Genomic DNA, 27,084 nt, shown 5'->3' on the forward strand with positions numbered 1-27,084 from the left:
AAACAAATTTTAATACTGCGTTCCCAGAATTTGAAAAAGAAGATACATAAAAATAAGTGAAGTAAAAAAAAAATATTTTTATTTTTTGGCATTACCTTTTTTACTGACACAACATGCTATATGAAGTGTATGGAATTTAAATTAAACGAATTCATCACATAAGTGAAATATGTTCAAACATAATTAAATAATCTCAGTAATTTGTTTATCTCCCTTCATCGATATAGTCGATCAGGATATCGATGGGATTGCTACCAAATACGCTGAAGACATGATGAGAATTGAGGCTGACGGGGATAAAAGCGACAAGAGGATTTGCTCCAGACAAATTTAAATAGATATGAATTACCTTTTGGGTGAGACAATACTAGGGAGAGACCAATGTTTGTATGTTTTGGTTAGCAATTTTGGGTCTACACACGTTGGTTTTCCCGTAGTATCAACTTAAATAGGATTGCAGCATAAGCAAATGAATGGAGCATGGCCTTCAGTGCGAATACGTGCATGGTCTCCAATTTTGGTTCGAAAAACCCACGTTTCACTTACGATTTGAATGATGTTTTTATTCAGAATGCAAGTAGAGTCACCGATTTGGAAATTCTCATTAACAAGCGGCTTAAGTTTTCTGATCATTGTTCAGCTGTAGCCAAAAAGCTGAATAGAATCCTCAATTTAATTCTTAAAAAAGTCTCTACGCTTTCTCATAAAGTAATTCTTCCGCTTTTCCCAGGCTTAGTTCGTTCTGGACTATGCATAGTCCATCCTATGTAAATACTTCTTCATATGTTGTGAGGTTTTGGAGAACATACCTACAGAGTGACAGAGACTTGGTTGAAGGGGGTGCAGAGAAGAGCTACGCGTGTCGTTGTTGGTACACGAGGCTTGAGTTATGAAGAGAGACTTCATTTTTTGAATATGTTTACATTGGGAGGACGTAGGTGTCGGTGGTATATAATCGAAGTATTCGAATTTTTCAATAGGATGGATAGGATAGACCATGAATGGTCTTGATACATCGTCAATCAGCTACTTCGACAAAGGAACATCGGTATCGTTTTGTGAGCGATAATTCCAGGTTGTGGCGTCGCAGGTGGTTTTTCTCTAATAGAGTTGTGGATAATTGGAATAAATTACCTCTGGGGTCGTCGATTTGTAACGCAACTCATACGTTTAACAGATACGATACACATAATGGGATAAATCGAGAATCGATCCATGCTCAGAATTAACCGTAATCTTTTTTTTTACGGACAGTGTGTTACATATTAATTTACTAGTTTTTTCTTTCGTGATAGGTGCTTTTATGACAGATTGCTGTATTTTGCTTATATCTGGCGTTCATATTTTTTACGGGCATCTCTCTTCAACCACCTCGATGGGCAATTTGACTGTTGTGGCTTTTGTATTTGTATAATAGTGAAAACGATTTCAATTCTCTTCATAAGAACTGTGTATCACTATTATTTTTGAATTTATATTAAATCTATTTTAAAAGAGCAAGAAATTTAATTAATGTATGAATATTATTGCACATTCTTTTACATGACATGTCGTTCTGTATGACTGTGAAAAAAAGGAGTTTTATTTATTTTTTCACAAAATAAAACGTTTAGAATTTATAACCCACCATTTACTATCAATTGTGTTGTCATGTTAGTTGACGAAGCGACGTTCGTGACGACGCAAGTGAACTGTCCTCTGTCATCCGCCGACACTTTCTTGAACGTGACGATCGACGAGTCTTCAAATGTTTGAACAGTTGTGTCTCCGTGAGCGAGGAAAGGATGGTTATTCTTCAACCAATGGAATCGGAGCGGTGGATCGCCTTCGACGACGGTGCACATCAGCTTGATGCGAGAATTCTCATTTGCAGTGACACTCTCCAGAAAATATCTCGTATCTATCACAGGAGAAACTAATAGGGGGAAAAAAAGAGATTTTTCACTATCAGAAAATTGTAAATCATTATAGAATAGTATTTGTCATTTCGGGCACTTATTATGCCATGAATAATTCTAGATTATTTCATTAAATATGCAATACTTCATTTCAATAAAAGATGAGTGAATCGTAAATCACAAAAATATTTAAATAGTTTTAAGTTCGCTTCGGAAAAAAAAAAAAAAAAAAAAAAAAAAAACATTTATATTAATGGCTCATACTTACCAACAACAGACGCATACGTTTTTCCACTTGCTGTCAAGGTACTGTCTTCATTTCTGACAACGCAACTATACTGCCCTTCATCAGCGGCTCTCTGTATACTTTGGATGGTCAAAACTCCTCCGACGCTCACTTTTTGGCGATGATTTAATGGGAGAAGCATACCCTCTGCCAAAAAAAGAAGAAGAAAACATAAACATTGGATCATCATAATGATCTTATAAACAATTTATACCTCTCGAATTTTGACCATGATCATTTTGCTCATTTTTATTGCACCACAATAATTTTTTGCACACGAGGGCTAATCAGATCAGAGGCCTCCAATTTATTGCCGATACCAAACGACGGTATTCATTTTGTACTCACCGAGAGGTTGGTGCTCTAACCACTCGGTGAGGGAATCACTGTGACCATGTCGCCGTTTCTGTTGTACCCCCGCGGCAGGAAAGTTTCAACTCACGGAACATTTTAAACATACTTTTGGCAAGTATCTTATCGACTTTGGTTACCACGCCCACCTCAAATTTTCATGTAAACATTCAATTTTGAAATCAATCTTTAAACTCAATGCATGCTAACCTTTATACCAACGAATTCCTTTCACCGGATGTCCACCGTAAGGACATCTTATCGTCAAGTCTTTCCCAGATATGAACGTCACGTTGGGCATCGTTCTAACAAAAGGTGGACCATAGACATTCAAGCGAGCTGAATGAAAAGCTAAGCCAACTTCATTTTTGACCTGAGGAAAAAATACAAATAAAAAACAACAAATATATAAATCTAACTGGAAAATCTGGAAATTTAAATTTTAAAGCTGGAGACAGTAATGTCTGTCATTATCATCTATACAGGGAGTGGAGTCAATTCGTAATACATTACCCCTTGAACCGTTTGCTAAAAGAAAGATACTTCCAATATTAAATAGAGTATTTCGATAACGTGCTCATGTTAGATGTGATGATTTATATGGTCTCCTGTCTGCAACTTCTTACCAGAACTTTTTATCCCCTCTTTACCGGGCACAAAAGAAGACTACATTAAATGCAATATTCACAAATATATCGCTCATTGAAACATAAGCGGACATTTCATAATTTGTAAAAGTTTTGGTAAACTACAATTATTATTTTTTAATTTTTTGTTCTGCTTTTTTTCTCAAGTTTGTCCTTTAACATATGATATTTTTTCCCTCATTTTTGAGATTTTTTTCCACGAAATTTTCTTTCAGAAACATGGAATGTTGAATGAACATTGGTTTCAGTTGCGACAAACATTTTTTTGGGCCAGATGTTATAGGATAGGGAGAAAGTATGAAAAATGAATGTTGCTCCCCAGTACACACATATATACTGATCTTAGTAGAAAAAATGATCTAAAACAGGCACGTTATTTGTTCTTTATAAAATTGATGTTTTTATAACCAACGGTCTAAAAGATACAGGATGTGTGAAGAATTCACTTTACACCATATGAAATAATTGATTTAGTGTCATTGTCTGAATATTAGCCTATGTTGATGACATGCAACCAGTTCATGAAGAAACATTTATTAATACGTTATGTTTCCAAATAACCATTTAATTCTAGGTTAATAATAGAAATGCAATTTGTTGATAAAGTAAATGTGCACGTATTGAAAATGAAGTTATTTAATCTTTATATAATTATGTAAACGTTCTTTCGATGAATGCCTAACCTCGCATTTGTACTCGCCAGCATCCTCCGCGAGTATCTCTGTGACGTTTAAGTGAGAAACCACGTGTCCATGTTCCGTTACATATTCGTTGAAAGCTTTTCTGGGAATTTGTTCAAGAATATCGTTATCGAGATACCATGAAAACGTCGGTACAGGGTTTCCAGTTGACACACACTTGAGAGAGACCTGTTCACCGGGATGTACCGTTCTTTCAATGAAAGCAGATATTATTGAAGGCGATACGTCTGTGAAAAGGGAAAAAATACATGGATTCGTAATTATATTTTCTAAGTATTCTTATCTGTTTACTTTTTTTCATGCATGAAATCATTGATTCGTACTATGAATGTTGGAAAAACTAATATTTACTGAAATAGATTGATGCGAATGGCATGCGGTTCACAAGATTCATATGCTCCGAGCATTTACTTTGATATCAAAATAAATATCGGCGTATATTGAAAACGTTATGATGGAATTCCGCGGAAAATAGGAGCGTGAAGCGTGTTTTATACGAAACCTATGTCGTTACGCTCTGATATTACCTGCAATACTAAGCTGAGCTGCTCCTTGAGCAGAATCCTTATCGTTATACGCAAAACACTGATACATCCCCTTGTCTTCTCTTCTAACTGAAGCGATGTGAAGAACCTCTCTGGACAGTAGTCTTATCCTGGTATCAGGTATCAGAGATCGGCTGTCTCGTTTCCACGTTATCGTATGGACCGGGTAACCACTTGCGTTGCAGTTGAACGTCGCTTCCTGCCCAATACTTAGCACTTGTCTAGGTGGCCATAAATTTACTGAAATTGGAGCTGGAAAGATAATGGTACGTCAGTGTTCCGTGGCTCGACCCATTAGTTTATATCGTGTTCTTGAACCTTAGAAAATAGATAATAAAGACCAAGACAATGTCCGGATGATAAAACTCACCAGTTATAATGAGTGCTGTTTCCACTCTCCGTTCTCCGATGCTGTTTCTAACGATGCACTGATACTGTCCAGCATCTGAAAACTGAACTTTCTTGATGTTCAGCGTTCCCCGATTGAGAAAGATACGGTCTTCTTCACTACCGTCCTCTGACGATACGTGTCTAAGCACACCTGACACATCTTTCATCCACCTGCATGAGAGATAAATGCAGTGAGAAATAAAAATTTCTCAGTATAAAATATCAGCCTATTTGCAAATAAAATTTTTCTTTCATAGTAAAAAAATAGCTATCACAAAATTAAATCGCAAACATTTGTTGCAAAACAACTACAACACTGATCAATTAACTTTTTAAATTTAACTTTTCAATAAATTTCAAGAGTTTGGAAAAGAGTAAATAATTAAATGAGTCATTTACAAAGCTTTTGAAGCAATGATTGTAAAAAATTGTGAATAAATTTCAATGTAAGCATATTTGTTTTCCGTTAGCATTGGGAAACAGTCGAAAAATATTCACAACCCTATTAGAGAAAAACCACCTACAACACCACAACCTGAAATTATCCCTCACAAGACGATACCGATGTTCCTTGGTCGAAGTAGTTGATTGACGGTGTATTAAGAATTCATGGTCTATCCTATCCAACCTATTGAAAAATGTGAATACTTCAATTATATCCCACCGACACCAACGTCCTCCCAATGTAAACATATTCAAAAAATGGAGTCTCTCTTCATAACTCAAGCCTCGTGTGCCAACAAGGACACGCGTAGCTCTTCTCTGCACCCCTTCAACCAAGTCTATGTCACTCTGTAAGTATGGTCTCCAAAACCTCACAGCATATGAAGAAGTATTTACATAGGATGGACTATGCATAGTCCAGGACGAACTAATCCTGGGGAAAGCGGAAGAATGACTTTATGAGAACGCGTAGAGACTTTTTAAGAATTAAATTGAAGATTCTATTCAGCTTTCTTTGCCACTGCTGAACAATTATCGGAAAACTTAAGCCGCTCGTTAATGAAAATATCCGGTGCTGCTCAGCACCTGCTAGAGATAGAACGCCTCCACAGTCTGCTTATGACTGCGTAGTCCATTTTCCCTCAGAATATTCAGGGGAAAAAATTACCTGCTCGTGCCAGTATCATCGTTGTGAGGAAAAGAAATGATCGGGCTCAGAATTGGCGATCTCTATGTCCCACATCCAATCACTATGCGGTATTTGAGAGCCAATCAGGAAGATTCGACGCCAAAATAAGAAGAAACGATATAGGCTGCTGTGTTTCAAAATGTGGCAAACTTGCTACGTAGTTGAATGACAATTTTGGCAAACAGTGCAGAGATATTCTATCTCTGCAGTGTTATGCCACTCTGAAGTGTTATGCTGCTGCTGCTGGTTATCTCGTTATACTGGGGAAATTCAAAAAGTGGCAAACCATTATAAAGGAATAAACTGTTATACATAAAGGCATATGCATGTCTGAAACGCATTGTTAGGGAACCACGGTAACGGAAGTAAACATTCCGAATACTGTTGGGGCACAGGAATCACTGTTGCCTTACGGTTTTTCGTCCATTTCGGGCATTTTCCCAGCTCTGATGAGGCTTTAAAGTAGCCTATATTGTTCAAGCCCGGTCCTGTTTGACATATATGTAAAATTTGGCGACGATTGGTATAAAATTGTAGATTTGTATAAAGAACAAACATACATACAAACATATCTTCACATTCATATATAAGTGTGTGTGCATGTTCTCAATACAAATCTACAATATTTTACCGATCGTCGCCAAATTTTGTATATATATAATAAACGAAACAAGGATTGAACGATAGGGTACTTTAAATAAAGTTCTTCACAGCCGAAATTGCAGAAAACTGTCGGGAAACAATATCTCCTGGGCCTCAACAATCGCTTTCGGAATGTTTAGTTTGGTTACTGTGGTTCTTTAGTAATACGTTTCAAACATAAATATGCCTTGACGATGATTTGTCACTTCTTTAATACTGACAGTATTATGTACAATAGGTTATTCCTTTATAATGGTTTTTGTCACATTTTCAATCCTTCCAGTAATGAATAAAACAAGAGCAGCGCTGTTTATTATATATAGCTAGTATATGTAAAAATCGATTTGCTGTCTGTGTGTATGCTTCCTACACAAATCTACAGTTTTAGACTCATCGCCGCCAAATTTAGCATATACACTGCTGGCCACCGTAAATGCAACACCCTGAAGGAAGCATGCAAATAATATGAAATTTACAACATGCATTAGCGGAGGTGAGATATGCAAATGATTAGAATTTCAGCGCAGACACACATCACGCGCGCCTGTGGCGCCACTTCAAAGCGCTATTTAAGGCTTGGAGATTTCGACGATTTGAAGTACGGCAATTGTGTTTTTCTTGTGTTTTTTTTCAAAAAAAACGATCAATTATGCCTCGTAGAAAACAGCGATCATCTTCTGATCAAGTATCCGAGTTCGACAGAGGAAGGATAGTGGCCTACCGAGATTGTGGATTATCTTTCAGGGAAATCGGTAGTCGTGTTGGACGAAACCAAACAACTGTAATGCGGATATGTGATCGTTGGATGCAGGAGGGTACGACGGACCGACGTGTTCGATCGCATCCACCTCAGTGCACCACTTCACGTGATGACAGGCGTGTTGTGTGTATGGCAGTGACGGATCGCTCAGCCACATCACGAACCATAGCACAGCACATTCAGTCTGTACCGCATCATCCAGTGTCTGCGCGTACCATTCGACGCCGTTTACAGCAGAGTGGTCTGTCCGCAAGACGTCCATTGCTTCGTCTACCCTTGACGCAGAACCACAGACGTCTCCGCCGCCAATGGTGCGATGAAAGAAGGATGTGGACGGCACAATGGAATGAAATTGTCTTTACTGACGAGTCACGCTTCTGTCTGCAACACCACGATGGTCGGATTCAAGTCTGGAGACACCGTGGAGAGAGGATACTGAACAGCTGCGTTATGCACCGCCACACTGGTCTTGCACCGGTATTATGATATGGGGCGGTATTGGATATCACTCTCGCACTCCTCTACTACGCATTGCCGGTACTTTAAAAAACCAGCGCTGCATCTCCGAGGTGTTGGAGCCGGTTGTCCTTCCTTACCTTCAGGGCTTGCACACAGCCATATTTCAACAGGATAATGCGCGACCACACGTGGCACGCATTGTCCAAAGGTTCTTCGTCAATCGCCAGATTGAAATGCTTCCCTGGCCAGCTCGCTCTCTGGATCTTTCGCCGATAGAAAACATGTGGTCCATGGTTGCTCAACGATTGACCCAGATTACATCCCCAGCTGCCACACCAGATCAACTTTGGCAACGCGTGTAAGATGCTTGGTCTACTGTACCCCAAGAACACATCCAAAGTCTCTTTGAATCAATGCCGAGGCGTGTGGCAGCGGTGATCTCCAACAATGGCGGCTACTCTATAAATTTAATCATTTGATGCTTGGTCAACGTGTTATCTACAAAATAAATATTGTTGCGATATCTCTTGTCTTTCTTGGTGTTGCAATTTGTTTGGCCAGCAGTGTATATATATATATATATATATATATACCAAACGAGGTCTGACTTGATAGCGTCAGGGTACTTTAAAAAATCGTCAGAACTTTGAAAAGGTCAGAAATCGCCATAAAACCGTCGGGCAACAATGGTTCCTGGGACTGAGCAATGATTTTTGGAATGTTTACTTGAAGCTGTTAAGTGCAGTGAAACCTTCCCTAACTGTCACTCCCCGTTAGCGGCACTTTTCTGATCCTCAATCCCGTGAAATAGGGTTTTAATGTATTTCACTCCCAGAGCAATATTCCTACAATTTGGAAATATTCAGTCATTGCGCTGTACTCGTAGTTCGAAATACAGGTGGCAGCAAACAAACCACGTTAGGCTCACAACACATACACACACGAACACAGGTTCCAGCGTGATTCAGTTCTTCTTCGACCACTTGCTTATATCTCTTCATTATGCAGAGCGGTGGGCCATTATATAATTAAGAGAAAGATGTAAATATAAGCTATTAATTGATGATGAATCATATTTACCAATACGAGCAGGGGATTACAACCACCGGTAATTGTGGTAAATTGGTAAAATTCATCAAACTTACCAAAATGGTCGGGGATTACGCATATATAATAACCAGATTTATAACATTCTACTGTAACATATACATTTATGTTTTTCAAAAAAAGTGATGCCCATTACGATGTAATTGCTTCGAACATCTTTAAACTTCGAACTGAGTTTCATCTATTGAATAAACTATCAAGCAAACTATAATAGTTGTTATCACGTGTACTTTTTTTCTCGTTAAAGAAAGACTGGGATTACTCACATACCAGAACATAATTTATTTACTAGCGAATAACTATCGCGAGCGACACAAGTCTCTAGTGTACATTACTGCGTAATTTCTCTTGATAAAAGTAAAACCCAATATAAACTGATATGCAGCAGCGAAAAATACCATGAAAACGGCGAGATCAGTGATGAAAATCAAAATATATCATATTCCGTATCTTCACGTTGTTATCAGCAATTAATTGGAGTAAATTTCCAATAGAAACGTGATGGGAACTGGCGGCATATAACACATTAATGTTTCAGTACAACAAATGTACTTCGAAACAAGGTGTAACAAGATACGTGCACTATGTAATATTCAAGAATATTCTCACCTTCTCTAGAGTAATTAAAAAATTCATTTCACTTTTATAATTCATGGAAGCAATTTCATGAAATGTGCATCTCTTTTTATCTTTGTTGCGACACTACTGGTGGCGAGATGCGGTGAGGATTAAATGAATTAATCATGAAAGGAAGAAAAATGAGTATAAAGCGTGTATAAAGTCCTCTATTATTCATTTGGACAGCTGTCTTAGGACACTTCTTGATATGAGCCTTATCGTGTTTTTAGTTATTCTTTTCCCGCCATCTTCACTTTGGAGCAAACGATATAATAGATCATGCTTTGTTTTTAGTTCTTTTCGTGTCCTTCTTTTTTGCAAGTCGAAGGGGGATCATCTTCTCTACTCTCTCCATAGTCAAATCGATTATTCATTAATTCTGCTACTGGACTTTTTTCTTCCTAATTAAGAATTAATTGGAGTAATCAAAGACGACCGATACAAGTGGCACTTAATGCTCCGAAGAACATTCGTTAAACAACCCGCAAGTGATAAAAATTTCCTCTGCCGTCAATTTTTTTGATTTCATTTTTGTTTATGCATTCCTCGGAGAACATTCTAACATCTATATATTATGATCCTTAAAGGAATAACTTTTTTTTTTATTATTCTTTCAAGCAATTTTCGAATTTTTAATGCAAAAAAATAATAATGAAATACTTTACTTCTTTTTAACTATGATAAAATGTTCTTCTCATTAGAAGTTCATCACTGCTTTTTTTTAAAATTTAGTAATTAATTACTCAACAGCCCGGCTTCATGCTACGATTAATGATGGTATGAACATAATTATAATTTCTCTCGTGTGATGATAAATGATTTTTTCAGCCGAATTAAATATTATTTTTTAACGTAATTTTTCACCTGCGTTTTTTTTAAATTCATAAAAAAGATATTGTGGCATCATTATACTCCTCTGTGTAATTATATAAAAGTAAGTATACGACGGTATAGTTTTGAAACACGTACCGCAGCAGAAATACATTTATATAATATGGTGATTAGATTCTATATATACACACAATGCACATTTTTTTCCCTTCAAATCCACACTACAAATGTTGAATAAAACTGAATATTTTATTGTTTTTCGAATATGCTGTTAATTTTGAATGTATATCTTGTTATTTTCAAATTTAATATTCCATTATCATTTTTAAATCCTGTGGACTGATCGTAAAGTTTCTTGGGAACACGTGTGAATCATAAAATTTAAAAAAAATTAAAATAAATATTAAAATAAATAATTAATATAGAAATAAAATAAATTAAATTAAAAATATTTGTGTGTTATTAAAATATATCTATTTTGAATTTTTAATGTTAATAATTTTTAAGATAAATATTTCATTTAGGTTTTAAGTTAATGCTTTATTTGTTTTTAATATACTGTTTTTAATTTAATATTTGCTTTTTTGAAAATTGTATACATTTATCGTTGGAAATTAAAATCAGCTTTTTAAAGTGTGGAAGTGTATATCTCACATTTGCAGAAACAGTTTTATAGCTACTAATGGATTCAATGCAAACGAAAACAAAGCTAAACTGCATAAAGTTGAGATTGCTCCCTAATATATTATAAATAGTCACATTCCTTTGAAAGTTGTGCACCTTTTCACAGGAAACTTGGAAATCGAAAGAGAAATTTTGTGGATAAAATGGAAGAAAAAAACTGAAGCTCTGCATAACATCACATATATCTTCGAAATTAGATGACGTATCGAAGATTTTTCAAATTCCTCCAGCGTACGATAGAAACGTCCCTTATACTTCTTTCGTGAACTGAACGCAGTTTTAGAAAACACTATACTTTTTTTTTTGTTCAGTTCTGTCGGTGTTCAGAGCCTTCTAGAATTTATGGTTTGGCCTTAGCGAGCAGTAAATACTCATAAATACTTACGGCGCTACTATCAAAATGATTCCATTGGGAGTTGGATGAGACTCAAGAGAGGTGAGAGCAAGAAATGGAAAGCTAAGAGATGGAAGGAGGAAAAAAAATATAGGGAGGAAATTTCTTTTTTCATTTCACATTCTGCATGCGGTTCCGGACCGATAGGAAAAAAAAACCGTATGTGAGAAAGATGAAAGTTCTGTTTTCTTAGTGCAACAGGAAAATGGTTCGTGTTCATTTCTAGTATATGACTCGAAGCGTGTAAACTAATAGTCTCCAGATGTGGCTCACTCAGCTGAGCAATGAGATTATATGAACTCCGGCATAAAATCAAGAGAAACAGTAAATAATTTTGCTTCTTAGATGTGATATATTTTCAAATATTAGATGTTTTTACGGGTATTTCCGCTCATCAAGTGATTTAGACCACGTTTTCATACCCAAAAGCAAACATAAAAACTTCTACGAAATATATTCAATGTATGTATTTTTATGTATTTCGTTGTTGTATTCAGGATATAACAATCATTATTTTAATGGGATTTTTTTCAATATATTATTTATTTTTTATAATTATTTTTCTTTTCCTATTTCAATTTTTTTCATTATTTTTTTTTCAGCCACTTCATTTGGGAATTTTGCCGTTTATCGCTTCTGATTTTATGTATTATATATTTACTACGATTGAAAAAAAAAAATCTTGAGATAAAAACATACATCTTGAAAAAAATTATATATTTTTTTATTTTTTGTATATATATAAATACATGCAATTAGTAATTATTTTAAGAAAAAATAATACATGACGCAGTTTATACAAGAGTGAAATACAATCTATGCAGTGGGTCGTCATCGGGGGAACCCCATGAATGGTTCGGAAAGAGTAGGCGTTTCCAAAGAAGCGACTTTGCCTACTTGGTATAAAAATGTCAACCATTGACCCTTGTTCCCCGACGCCTGCCTTCTCAAAAGCGTGTTGGACGAAAAAATGGAATGAAAAGGGAGTAAAAAATATATTCAAGAAATGCAATATTGAAAAATATATATAAAATTATAAAATACAGAAATTACAGGGGATTTTTTACAAAAATTACAAAAAAAATGCATTTTGAAAATTTCTAGGACATATAGCTGACTCATTGAAGGCTTTAGAGAATGAAAATCAAGTTCTTGAAGGATGTAAAAGCCTCCTTTTTTGAAGCAGAACATACCATACGAACAGAAATTTTTCATGAATGCATCTCTACGTTCAAGCATAAGAAACCTCGAACAGTCATTCATATGCACAATAGGTGACAAAGCTAATAAGAACTTCTGCATCATGTGCAAACTCTTCTATAAAAAGCTACTTGTCCAGGAATATGCAGATACCACAACACTTTTGCATAAGCAATAGCTCTAACATAATCAAAAAAAGAATTCTTGCATATGATAAAGACCTAGTAAAAAAACATGATTCTCTCGTATTTCCATATCTGTTTGCTCCAGTCAAATTCCATAAACAACCAATAAAATTCAAATTTGTAACATGTGGGACTGGGAGCTACAATAATAAAGTATAGGAGAAAAATATTTTTAAAGCACTGGATAATATACTTTCACTCACAATTACCATTAACAGCAACCATAAGGTCCTTGACTTTGGTAACAACAATAACGTATCTCACATTTGCAAATATGGCATCAGTATATCACACAATATGCTCATTGATATCTGTTTTCATCTCTTTCAAAAATACGAGAAGGTACCCGTAAATTTAATTTCACAGTGAAAAACCTTATTAACTTCTGCATTCTTGAAAACGTTCTTTTCAATGACACAAATATTCACAGACAGATTAAAGGAATACCAATGGAGACCTGCTACTCAAGTACCATCCTTGCTAACCTCTTTCTCCATTTCTTCGAACAAAAATCCAAACTGAATACAACTTTGTTGGCCTTCGTTACATTGATGATCTAATGAGGTTTTTTGGATCACGTGATATTTCCCTTTTTTTTGAGGGACATTAACCAATATGGCGACTTCTTGTGCGATTCATGAAAGAAACAAATCTAAATTATGGAAACATAGAAATCAATCGTTTTTTCTTCTTTTTAACGGGAGCTAGAAATTTCGAATTTTTCGAATTCAAAAAATGCTTGATTAAAGCTGCGGTTTTTCGATGTCATTTATATGGGCCCATAATTAATTTAAAAACATCCTAAACTGTATGGTTTGATGCAATTTGATAATGTTAGAAAATACGGAAGCATTAATTCTCATTTTCCCACTAGAGAAGTTATAAATAAAAATTTGAAATCAATGTTATTGCATGAATATCCACCTCAAAAGTGGGTTTGGCTCATTATTTTGTATTTAATTTTCTTGGCATCGTATCTATAAGCGTGCTTAATATTTCGAAAACCGAAGATTCAATTCAATTTTTAAAATTATTGAAGTGGCGGAAAACCTCACAAAATTTCCGCATTTCTACGCTAAAATCGGCAATTTTAACATTGATTTCTGTAGGGATGATCCAGTGTATGTCCCTCAGGAGTGATGCTGATGATGATTATGACGTCTATTCGAAAAGCCTCATTATCTTGAACAACAGCAATTTTAACAGTAACTTTCCCAACATCCACCCTGAAGAGCTTTCTCTGAAGGAAACCACAAAGGAAGATCAAATCAATTTCTTGGATATAAAAATAACAGCTATAAATGGGAAACATGCGTATACGACAAAAGCCTTCAACATTTTTGTTAACTGTTTAGGCCACCGGCACTCAAAAAAATATCACCATTAAAATATTCAGAAACACTCATTTCAGAAATAAGTGGATTCTGCCACGTATGTAATAATAAGCAGGAATTCACCACAGCAATTCTCAATCTTTCCAAAGCTGCATCTGGCAACAGCATACCCAGCACCTTATTCAACGACATCTCAACCACATTCAAAACAATACAAGTACATCCCCGTCCTTAAGGTATGTCCAGTGATTTTCGACTAATTTTTCACTATATTTTGAATGTGTTAATTTTTTTAATGTTTGTAAAAATTCTCTATAATTTCTATATTTTGTAATTTTTCATATATTTTCCTCATGCTTCATTTTATTTATATTCTGAACCTCTCTATATTTATCAAATATTGTATTTCTTCAATATGATATTTTTTGCTCACTTTTCATTTCATTTCTTTCCGTCCTACATGTTTTTGAGAAGGCAGGCGTCGGAGAACAACGGTTGACATTTTTAGTGCAATCCGGCATAGCCACCCTTCAGAAACCCCTACTCTCTTCGAACCATGCATGGAATTCTCCCGATGATGACGCACTGCATATATTTATTTAGCTTCTATTTCACTCTTGCATAAACCCTTGCATTATTTTTTCTTCAAATAATTACCAATTGTGTGTGTGCGTACACACGCGTGCATGTGTATATATATATTGATTAAAAATATATATTGAATGACATCACGAACGTATACATTGAATGTGAGCAGCAGTAGCGTTTTTGTCATTTAAAAAACTATTTTTGCTGTTTCTTCGTTCTCTATCTTCTCGTATATGTAATATATTTGCCTTCTATATAGGTAATATAATAAATTTCATATCCCGTTATACATTAATGCTTACAGCTCAACGCATAGCTTACTACATTAAGAGGTAAAATAATATTTTATGACAGTTTTATCCTGAAAACCAGTAGTTCTAGGGCTAGAAGTTGAAAGGTTCTGTACTGTTAAAAACGCATCCTAGAATAAATATTTCCGCAACAAAAATAGATTATACCCTTGGGACTAATTCATAAAATTTATGAGAATGATATTTTCGTTCACGTTAAACCCAAGGTTTGAAAGCCTAAGAACAAAAGATTTTCAAAATACTTCGATTCGTATATTTTTATCTTAAGCTGTGGTTGTAGAGATTTCACCCATCGTTTCATTTCCGAAAACATTCCTAATATTTGAGTAATTAGCTATACAAGCATCAGAGTCATTGATGCTGGAAGTCGTAAATTAATTTTGTTTTTTAAATGAATAATAATATTCTTGCTTTGATTTAGTTTATTTCAATTGGTAGTGTATCGGAAGCGTGTTAGCAGACAAACACAACAAGAAAACAATACTGAAACTTTGCTGAGAGAGAAATGCTTAAAATATTTTGGTAGAAATAACAAATTTGAAAGTCAATAAATTTCTAAGTATGATTTCTTCACGAAAATACATTCTACAACAACACGTTCGTGATAAAGATACCACATAAACAAATAATTGATACATAAATCTATTCAAACTAAGTTAGATATATTGAAAGCAGCATCAACAATAAAAAAAAAACAACGTGCATGTAAATCGATTAATAACTAAATTTAGATCAGATAAAATATTACAATTTTTCCCATGATCTTCGAAACGCATTTTATCCCTCACCTCGTTAAAAACAAATTCTAATGCAAAACGAATAAAAAAAAAAAAAACCAGAAACTGATTCCAAAAAGCTGATCGTATCCAATTTATAATGTTACTATAAAATAATAACAAGATACTATCGAATCGAAAGAAAAAAAATAAAACCTGGAACCATTTCCACATAACAGCACAAGCGAAGTATAAATTCAAAACGATCAACAAGAGATTTCGTAACATTTCTGCGGCTAAAGGCACAAAGAGGAAAAATAATGGGCAAAAAAATTATTTTCCTTATTTTTAATGTTATTTTTGCGCTTCTGATTTCACATACCAAAGACTACGATGAATATAGGAAGGAAAAAAAAAAACAACAAAGAGAGAACAAATCCATGAAAGAACACGAAGATTGCTTTTAATATTCTAACGTAGTAGTGTAATCGAGTGTTCCAAATAATTTTCGGAAGAGAATATAAAATAAATGAATGGTAGAGAAACGAAAAAAAAATGAAAAGAAGGTTGAGAACATCGCTTATCTGAAAATTTTCCGTGGATAGGAAATAAAAGGAATGTTTCACACTGCATTAAATCGAGGAACGAAATAACATTGAAGTTCAATTGGTGTATGACCCGATTTGCGTAACGGGATGCGCTTCCCACTTCTCGTAAAGAACAATAGCATGATGAGGGTACAATGAAAATAGAACGAAAAAAAATTAGAAAAATAGAGGGAAATAAAGAAATAAAAAAGAAGCACTTTTATGTAAATAAAATCGAATTCAACCATTTGAAAGCTAATGGTTTCTTTGATTTTTTTTTTCTCATTTTGTTTCCGGTAGAAATTCTCTCGCTGTTTACGTGATAAAAGCAAAATATGGAAGTAATGCTCCCGTGATAGAAAACGCAATGTGTTGTGTTAGTTTTTCAGATAAAATTGATTTCAACCGAGGATTAATTCAAAGTGATAATGGTCTTTGAAGGGAAATAATGAAATTTCAAAACCGAAATTTTCTGAATATATTACCTTGATGAATCGTAAAGAAAAGAATTTAATTCTCTGCTTCGTTAACTTATTCACTGAAAAGAAAAAAAAACCCAATCTAGTTCATTTGAGTGGAAAAAAGTCGCTTTGTTATATACATATTTCGTAATTTTGTAAAACGCGCAACGTTTATCAAGAATCTCTTTTACTCCTCGAGTGAGTTTAAAATTTTAGTGAAGAGAAATGCTGTGACTTTTGCATAATATTTACGCTCCTGTTGATGAATGAATTGATAATATTTTCTTTCTATTTATATTAACATCCGATATTTTTATCCTTTGAAATAAAAAGAATCTCAAATCTGCATTAAGTATGCTGAAAAATAGGTTTTGCTAACTTTTATTGTGAGTATTTCCATTAATTAAAATAATATTTTCCCTGTGGCGGCATATCAAAGCGTATAAATATAATAACATAAAATTAATTTATTCAGTGGAAAAGAATATTTTTCGTATGGTTTGGACTGATTTGATATTATTTTCCGAAAGAAAATATCACATTACTATCGAATCAATTATTAATAAGTTTATTTTTCTTCAAACATTTGATTGTGATATAAGTGGCAATTACAATTTACCCAAAGCCCGTTTTTGGTAATATTCAGTCTACACTAAAAAAAACACTGAATGAGTACATTATGTTCTTCTCCCGATTTTCCAATAAAAAAATAAAACCCGAAAAAGTAAGTTCTTTCATTTTTACTTTAATTACCTCAAGTAAAATTGAACCTGACAATTGTTAATACCGTGACACTGAAACCCGAACAGGCTCATTATCTAGTGTATGGATTATCAGAATTTTTGCTCGGTTGAGCACCTGCAGATTATTATCGATGCTTCACATTGAAGTATAAAAAAAAATGTTCGGGGAAAAAGATTTTACAATTTAAGAATCTAAATGATAAAACATATTGCAACTCATATTTACAACGAAAACATTTAAGACAAGAAATTAATTCTTATCGATGACAAATGATACTTAATGAATTTAAGTGCATTTATCCGAATCTGACTGCAGTGATACTGTACTAGTGATTTTCAATAAGTGACTTGGGGAGACTCTAGAGGAGAGAGTCAAGATAAAAAAAAAGATAACAATTAATAAGAAAAAATAAACAAAAGTAGCGAGGCCGAAATTTAAAAAAAAAATCATTATGACGATACTGAAGTAAAATGTTACCTTCAAGATCGTTAAGTATGAACGTGTAATGAAACTGAACATGTACATGTACATGTAAAGTACATTCGGGAAAATTCTAAGAACAGTGAATCATGGATGTATCTCTATAACGGTTTGTATTGTGTATGATTTTGTTTTGTAGTTTTTCCACTTAAACTCCTTCGCTATTTCTTATATATATAGAGAATAACATTATTGATTTTTTGTGTCTCACAAGTGTGGCATTATTTCTTGTTCTTTGAAAGTATTGCGTGGCAGCTTGATTGCTAGTGATCACGAATATTTTAGTTAGTAATTCTTTTAAAATGTTCCGAGAATTTTCTCTAGTAGACGGAAGATTTCTCACTGAGGTGGGGAGTTGGGTGTGTTTGGTCTTCAAAGTTGATGTAAAAAAAAATATTCTGCCGCATAAAATTACGAATACTATGGAAGTTATATTAAAATAAAATGATTTTGATTGAAAAAAAAATATGTATATTGAAGTGTGTGGCCACTTAAATATTTCTTCTCTTCAGAAAATGTTATGAGACAGCATTGATTATGGATCTCATTATCTTTGCTTCTACAAGCGATAACCATTATTCAGCTTTTTTAATGATATCGAGTTACCATGACACCAGCAGTGAGGAAATCTATTAACCCTTTCAGACCCTTGTTCGTCTGAGTTTGTTTTTCTCACTTTGGTTTTTTTTTTCAACCTCATGGAGTAAGACCTGATTTAAAGGATTTTGTTGTTTTGAGTTATAAATACGCTGAATATATGATGTTTGGTGTTTTCCATCAGAGGGCAGTGCTTAAAGTTGAACTTCTTGGGGGTTCTTAAGATGGCTTCCAGGAAGAAGTGTATCCTGTAAAAGTGTGATTTATCACATAAAATTTAGCAATAAACGCAAAAACGTTTATGTGAAAACGAATATACCCTGCATCGTCTCGGCTGAAGAAATTTGAAGAAAGTACATTTTTTCTTCACAAAAATAAATTGAAGAAAGAAATGGAAAAAAATAAAGATTTTTGCTGATAATTATGTTTTTAATGCATTTTTTGCGATTCAAAAATGCAAAAGCATTTTGAAAACTCCAAAAAACTTAGCAAGTGTTCTTATACACTTGCGTGAAAATCAAAAGAAATGTTTTTTTTTGGCAGTCATGATGCAAATGAGTAGTCGACGTATTTTGATCTATTTTGATAGCCCTAATATTTAGTAGCCGAACGAGAAACACGAAAATTCAGAAATAATTTGGCCACCAACTAAAAATCTTAAATTATTCTAACCACTATATATAATTGTTAGCGCTGTTGGTGTCGTTTGTCTTTGCCGCCTAACAGTCGAGTCGTTATGGAACAAGACTCCGACAATGCAGATCTGTGTTTGAATTCTGGTTCAGGGCATGGATGTCTACTTTTACTAGAAAATTCCCCTGACACATCATACAGATTTCTTCGGAATACGTAAGGATCACGTTATATATAGGCCTACATAAAAAGAAGAAGTTTCATCAATTCATGGACCCTCATATACCTCAACTGAGCTGTTCTAGAAAACCGATCACCCTGACTTCCAGAGAACATAGTATACTTGATGTTATTCACGAAAGTAGCAAAAAAACTTGTTAGTTTGCACAAAAATGTAAACTATATTTTTCCAAAAAAATGTGGTCCTATTACATAAATTGTTCGAAAGGGATAAAAATTCTACGTTTTATTCTATGTAAAAAAATATTTATGCACGTTTCTCACTTCTGTACAAATAAATAAATATATATATTTCAAACCTGTATGTTGTATCAAAAAGAACAAAATGCGTTATAATAATATTTGTATTATTTGTTTTATTCAGCATACAAGCGCAAAATTTATGCGCCAAAATACCTGTTGATATGTTTCTATATATATATTTATAGGTAAATCAAATCTGCCCAGTACACATGTGTGCAGAAAATACCATGGTGCGACAAAAATGATCGAATGATCTGGTACACGACAAAAAAAACATAGTAACCGGCATTTTGGAACATAAAATTTATTCCAGTATACAGCATAAAAAGAATAAAAATGTAGTTTTTCATAGCATATATGCTGTCAATTCTCATTCCCAAATCAGTTTGAAATAAACATTATAAGAATTGTAACAATATAGTTTGTTTTTAAACCGTGCAAGTCTTAGGTCTTTTAGTGCCAATTACTTGCAGTTAGTTCTACGCAGTAATGAATTTTTTTTAGATGTCGTGGCATTAACTAGTGAATTTGCACAATGTCAGGGTTTTTTTCATGATCTGTGTGCGTTTCTCAGTCGCATGAACTGGATAGAGCCTTTAGAATATACTATATATCCTTTATACGAGGATGATCTCACTCTCCGTTATCCATACGAATGTTTTCGAACAGCTGATGCGGAGATACATTTAGGAAAGAGAAAATTCTACTGCCCTTGCGGGGAATCGAACCTGCGTCCTCTATTTTGCCTAGAAAGCAGCCCAGATCACTAGACTACGAAAGCAACGAATATCTCAATCTTTTCTTGGAGCTCATATGCACTGAACGGGACTGTACATGGATGGTCAGACCTCGCATGAATGGCCAATACTCGCAATATTGCTCGCAATTGATATCTTATATAGACGCCTTAGATCTAGCCTCACTATCCTAGGCTTGCAAAGCTTTGTCGTCGTGTGGTCATCGTGCTGTACTCTCTTCATGAGGGTCCAGGTTCGAACTCCGTTGGCGGCACGGTGGTGGTGAGATGAAGTCAATATCCTGTGGTTTTCTACTTGAGCTGGGAATACAAGACGGGGTTTCCCATTTGAAGAAAAAAAAATTTCTCCGCAGAGGGCAAGCACACCTTCAACACGATAATGCAAGAAAGCTTGTATCAATTGATAGCAATCACGTACTAGTGAATCACAAGCAACAGTGGGATTATATGAGGAATATCCCATATTCACGTGGAATATCGATCGTCGAACTGATATAAAAGGTTCAAAAAATATCACAATGAAATCCGATACGGTATTTATTTCTATGTATGGTGATACAACAATTCATTTGATAGCCTGATTCACATTTTTTGCGAATATGGGAATGAGAGTCGTCAATGTCATGCCATCGATACGGCAATAAGTTGAAAACTTAAATACGTCTTTTACGCCTATTACATTGAAATACCGCTGTTTTGGTAACGTGTTCCGCAGACGGACACACATGATGTTTAAACACAATTCATGAGCATATTTATGATTCGTTTTCTTCGCCTCGAAAATTTATTAGAATGGACATATTGCTGTATGCCAGAAGTAAAGGGCACCATGCCCATTTACGCGAATATTGGGATAGCACTATTAATTATCAGTACATTCGTTACATTACATATGCGTATAGGACACTGAGTCATGTTTCAATAAATAACAGATATATCTGCTTTATAAAACAAGCAGACTCCATAGAAAGTCATTTAAAGAAAAACTATTTAAATGGATCTTGTAAAATTCCCTTTTTGTGACATCATTCCCTTTTCCTCCGGCACACAGATCTCGGAATCCAACATATTACCGTCCAATTCGTAATGAATTCGGAAGATGCATATTTCAAGTCTGAGCAAAAAGCTTCCTTTATCTTATGAATTTGTTAGTAAATAGATGGAAAAATATAATATTTACAACTTTGCGGCGATGTTATAATTACCATGCGTTATTGCGATCGATACTATGAAACCAAAATATTTCCAACTCCATCCTATGTTATATTCCATCAAATTACGGTGAACGACATAAGAAACGACATAAAAATGCTTTTCTATCAAATACAACTTCCTTAATCAGTTTTGTTTTCCGCTTCTCTCAAAAAAAACAAAAACAAAAAAAAACCAATATTCTTCCATAACTGTGTTTGGAAATTGAGCCTTGATGTTGAAGAAATCCGTATATGTTTGTAATAGCGAGAAACACAATGGGATGTCTGTGATAAAAATATCGGTGTCTGACTCTTAAATTTTCTTATCGGGATCAAGATTTCTTGGAATCCGAACTGAAGAGAAACGGTATGAAAGCGGCTTTAACAAGGACATAATGACATGTCAGCTAATGAGGCATTCATAATGAATCCGTCTCTTCAGATGTAGTGGAAATTATACATAAATGTTGATATGTTTCCCGACTGAAAATCAACACTTTCTTGTTTCATTCATTCAACATAGTTGTCTGAAATAAGATGTGTATCGCGTGCATGAAATTAATTTTCAAAATTAATTTTATTATCACATTCTAACGTGATGCAATGCAAATTTTAACGTTACACAAACCAGATGAAAAATATATTTTTAAGAGTTCCAAATACAGAATTTTCTTAAGAAGCTCATTTTTTTTTCAAACTTTCGACCTGAAAATATAATGTCAGTTTTCCGTGGAACAATAAGGGTTGTTATAATGAGCGTCAAATGTAGGATAGGACGTGACGTTGTCAACAAAGGGTTTATTTAATACCACTATTTTTAGAGTTTGAATAGAAGGTGAATGTGAACTTGAAATTAAACTTGAAATTGAAATTTCTCCAAAGCTCTTGAACCTCAGACATCCTCGCATACTCATATTGACGTGACAGTCATCCTCTTTGTCATCACGAATGGTCATTTTATTAATGGGAGACTGGATTACAAGATATTCTCTGATAAATAAGTCAATAATTGTTGATAAAAATGGTTTTTGTAAACAGGGCAAAATAATTAATATTTCGATATAGATCATTCCCCCCCCCCCCCCAATCCCACTACCAACCAGTTTTGAAGAAAGAGAGAGAGAAGATTGTACACCGCACTTTAATGTCAGTCAAACGAACAAATAAGTGCATCTTACTTCATGTCAAACAACAAAGCTTTCGTGTGATGTCACTAGTTGGATTCAACGCCTAGACCGAATGTAATATCATTTCCTCCCCCCGACTTTATTAATACTGTGTACATGGATCTAACGCAAGCGCTAATTTACACGCGACAAATATTTTGTTTGAGAGTGCTAGGAAGAGAAAGGGAGTGAGCTAAATGGACGATGGGAGGGCGAGTCCCCATGCTTCACGGCACACGGATCATTACATTGGCGAGGATGAGATAGTGGAAATCGATGCGAGACTTGTAAAGAGGAAAATGAGTCCCAGTGGACTTATTTCAGGTACTATGGCGATGGCACAGTCATTGTAAACAAAGACACAAGCGAGGCTGAACGAAATACTAGGAAAACAATACAACTTTTGTCTCCAATTCAGAATGATCGACACATTTAACAATGTTTTAAATTTTTGTTTATATATACAGTGCACGCCGCGAAATACGATCACATCGGGAGACTCGTGGTTTCTCATAACGATAACCAATTGATAACTGAATCCGAAAAAAATAAATCCCACTTGCAAATGTAATGAGTATACGCCCCATTGGACCAAGCGGGACGTATGCAAATGAGAAAACTCCGTTTTTTCCCCTCATAACAAGTTTCAAAATTCTAAGCAATACTTTTTTCAATTTTTTAATTGTTAACAGGAATTTTTCCCCTACAAGCAAAAATCTTTTTTTTAAATTCAGAAACTGTGAGGAGTTTTAATGGTATTGCCTCCAATGTGCATTACGAATGTACGGTACGTTCCATTGATGCCTTGTGGATGTCTTTCCGCTGAGGAGCTTTGAGTTGCTGTCAGTTGAATGAAGCTAACCATGAACTGAAAAGAGGGATTTTTTTTCTCTTTAAATTAAACATGCCTTCTCCATACGAAAGAAATTTAAAAAAAGCTACTATTACGGTCCCATTGTAAACTTGGTAAGGACATTTTTGTCAATAAGGGCACCTTAGGACCTCCTACATTGTCTACCGGATTGATAACGATAACTTATAGGATAAGATTGAGTCTAGTTCAACCTTAGCTTCAAAACATGCAAAAAGAAAAAAATAATAAAACTACGGAAAAAAAAACGGTGACATACACCTATAAACGAAATTTTGCCCGTTATGATATTGATATCATTCTTGAATGATAATATTATCCGTGATTTTAAGTAGGCTGCACTGCATTTGTACACCTATATGAATAGACCATGATTTTTAGAATTAAAGATGGAGAATTACAACAATATCATCTCTCTCAGCAAGACAAATATTTATTTGAGTTGCAAGTTCTATAGATTTTTCACAGTTTAAGACCAATTCAAGACTGAAATTTCAATGTAACGATAATAGTGATCTAAGTAATTCCAAAAAATCGTCTTACGTGAAATCATTTTATAACAAAATTATGAGAAAATATTTGGTATTTTCATTGTACCTGTATGACGGCGGTGGGTTCGCCTGCGCCACGCAAGGAAGTTGTGCTGTAGAGCCTTCTTCAGCACGTATTTGAGAACGACTGAATGTGACTCTCGGTAATGTTGATACGTGTGGCTCTGCATGACAAAAATAAAAAAGTCAGAAATAGTCGTTAAAATATTTAATATTCAAGGTATCATTACTCACATAAGTTAAATGGTAGTTCAGTTGTCTCAAATAAAATGAACGGGGGATTAAATTTTTGCTTATTCATCAACTCTAATAATAATAGGTGGAGGATAACCGTTATCATCATCACCTGTCACTTTTACACAATTGCTGCACTCGATCAAATAAGGAATATGAGAGCAACTAGCAGTTAATCCGACTTGAAGGCATGGAAATATTAAATATTTCCATGCTTTATTTTTTCCGTTTTCACTGTATAAAAGGGGAAACAATTTAAATTAAGTATATCTATAATGAAGCATTGAACAGTCAACAAACTTGCATAATAATAATAGGCACCGCATATAACAAGTATCACACAAAAGCTTCATAAATCATATATATAGCATACATTCTGAAAGAGGTACTGAATTAAAAACCAAATGTGTTGAAACATTCAAAATTAAAACAATTCAATTCATTCAATGTCGGAGGAACTGATGGTAAATTTACGCCTATTGTTGGCCTACCATCATTAGAGACATTTTTGCTGTTTGGAACAATTTGGTGGGGGGGGGGGGGTTCCGCCTCGAGAACGACCTCCTCATTGTTCCATTTTATACTTGTATTTTTCATTTTTCATCGTTTTTCTCCTAATTTATATACACTGTGTGTGTGTGTGTGTGTGTGTGTGTGTGTGTGTGTGTGTGTGTGTGTGTGTGTGTGTGTGTGTGTGTGTGTTGTATATATTATACTGTCAAAACAACTATTATATTATATATAACAACAATATATTATACTGTATAAACAACGGACGGTGTTGTTTATAATTTTTGCTCTAGATTTCTAATTGTATATATGTACATATGGAAAATCAGGTTGTTTTCACGTTGTTGTGGCTTGTAATTTTATTTTCAGTAGTTGGTTTTCGGATACACCCATTCTTCGGGAACGCTTCGATATCTCTCTGAGATGTGATTCTGGTTGTGTCTGCTCCTTCAATGCTGAATGTATTTCCATTCAAATATACCTCGATTCAGTTTTGTAAGTGGGACTGATACATTTCTTTTTTACCAATTTTGGTTTGTACGCAGATATGAACAATTTGACATTTATTAGACATGGTGTAATTCTTTGTGAAACAAAAATGTTAGCATGCAATTTAAAATCACCATATGCAATTTACAGTGTTTCTGTTGCAAATTGAATCTTGTTTATTGATTTTGTATCTGTTGGATCATGTCATAAAAGACAAAACAGGGCAGATTTGGAGCACATCCGTAATGTCTAAATATTATAAGCTCCTATATGCAGCCCCGGATCATACGTTGGCGATGAAAAGAATGGATTTAGTGCCTACCAGACGATCTTACATCAGGTGATCGAACTTTGGGAGGAATCTTCGGCCACTTCGTGAATTCACTGGTCGTAGCCCTAATCATTTCTTAACATCAGGCTTTGGCAAAAATTCTCTTCCAATTCATGCATTGGCAGCATTTCGGGCTTTTTCGGTAACAAACACACAGGCAGAAATGTGAAACTGGCGCAATAGGCATTTTAATGTAATCTTCTTGTATCTTCCATACGATGCTCGAATTCTGTTTTTTAAAATTATCAATTCCATCCTCTTTTCCATTCATTTCTTTGTGTTATACATAATATATATTTGTATTTCTTTTTCTTTCTTTTTTTCCTTCCGTTATTATTTGTAGTGGAGAACTGGAGAAATTGCGAGACACCCAGGCTCTGTCGCAAGAAGCAACGTAAGCTCCTCCGGCAAAACATTATTTATTGATACGTCAAAGATAGTGAAATAAATTAAGAATTATGTAAAAAGAAGAATCAAATTAATCAAGTTAAAGTCCAAAATAAAGTCCAAGTAAAGTCCAAATTAATCAAGTTAAAGTTAAGTACAACGGGCACGGAAAATAAATAATCATGGAAAGTTGTATAAAATCATATCGCAAAGGCGCAATCAGAAATTTTATTAAATAAATAAATAAATAAATTGAAATTAAATAAATTGAAATTAAATAAATTGAAATAAAATGAATTGAAATAAAATGAATTGAAATTGAATAAATAAATCAATTTGATTGATCGAGGATTGTTTGACAGAAAGGCAGAGCACCCCATTGCGCTCGGGCAGTTCAGTACACTCTGTCCAATTCGCTTTTGATCACAGTCGGAGGTCTTTAAAATATCTCCGGGACACTTGATTATAGATTTAGGATTCATCCTGCTCCCCGCCTTCAAACAGTGCCACCAGCGCACTGTCAGGGTGAAGACGCGGCGATCTCCTTAACGGAGGTGCTGGTACCGGAGTTGCAGGAGCTGGAGGAGACGGATCCCTTATCTTCCTAGTATGTTCCTCAAGGAATTTCACCATTTTTCTTATCTTTTCTCTTGATTCCTCTAGAGGGTAGAATGCCAAGCATCCATGGTCTGTGTAGATGGACAGCCGGCGAACGGAAATGATAGGGTGTCGTTTCTGGACAGCATGTGGCGTAGTGCAGGGGCGTGCCAGGCTCAGGACAAGAACATTTGTCACTGGCAGTCACTTTAAAGCGATGCAAGAGTACCGGGA

At 34.7% G+C, this 27,084-nt stretch overlaps 1 protein-coding gene across 1 annotated transcript in view; it reads right to left on the reverse strand.

Annotated features, from left to right (window-relative positions):
• LOC149078983 (cell adhesion molecule Dscam1-like) overlaps positions 1-27,084 on the reverse strand; it is a 123,188-nt gene that overhangs the window by 47,332 nt on the left and 48,772 nt on the right. Inside the window, exons 5-11 of the mRNA XM_089241231.1 lie at positions 24,349-24,466; positions 4,799-4,989; positions 4,411-4,680; positions 3,866-4,110; positions 2,746-2,908; positions 2,167-2,331; positions 1,628-1,915 (exon numbers count right to left, since the gene is read on the reverse strand). Of these exons, the coding sequence (XP_089097357.1) occupies positions 1,628-1,915; positions 2,167-2,331; positions 2,746-2,908; positions 3,866-4,110; positions 4,411-4,680; positions 4,799-4,989; positions 24,349-24,466 (1,440 nt within the window). The remainder of the gene's footprint in view (positions 1-1,627; positions 1,916-2,166; positions 2,332-2,745; positions 2,909-3,865; positions 4,111-4,410; positions 4,681-4,798; positions 4,990-24,348; positions 24,467-27,084) is intronic.

The sequence above is a fragment of the Pholcus phalangioides genome, unplaced genomic scaffold, assembly GCF_987345545.1.
Source record: "Pholcus phalangioides strain wild (caught in Gottingen) unplaced genomic scaffold, Ppha-v1.0 ptg000013l_1, whole genome shotgun sequence".
NCBI classification, from domain to species: domain Eukaryota; kingdom Metazoa; phylum Arthropoda; class Arachnida; order Araneae; family Pholcidae; genus Pholcus; species Pholcus phalangioides.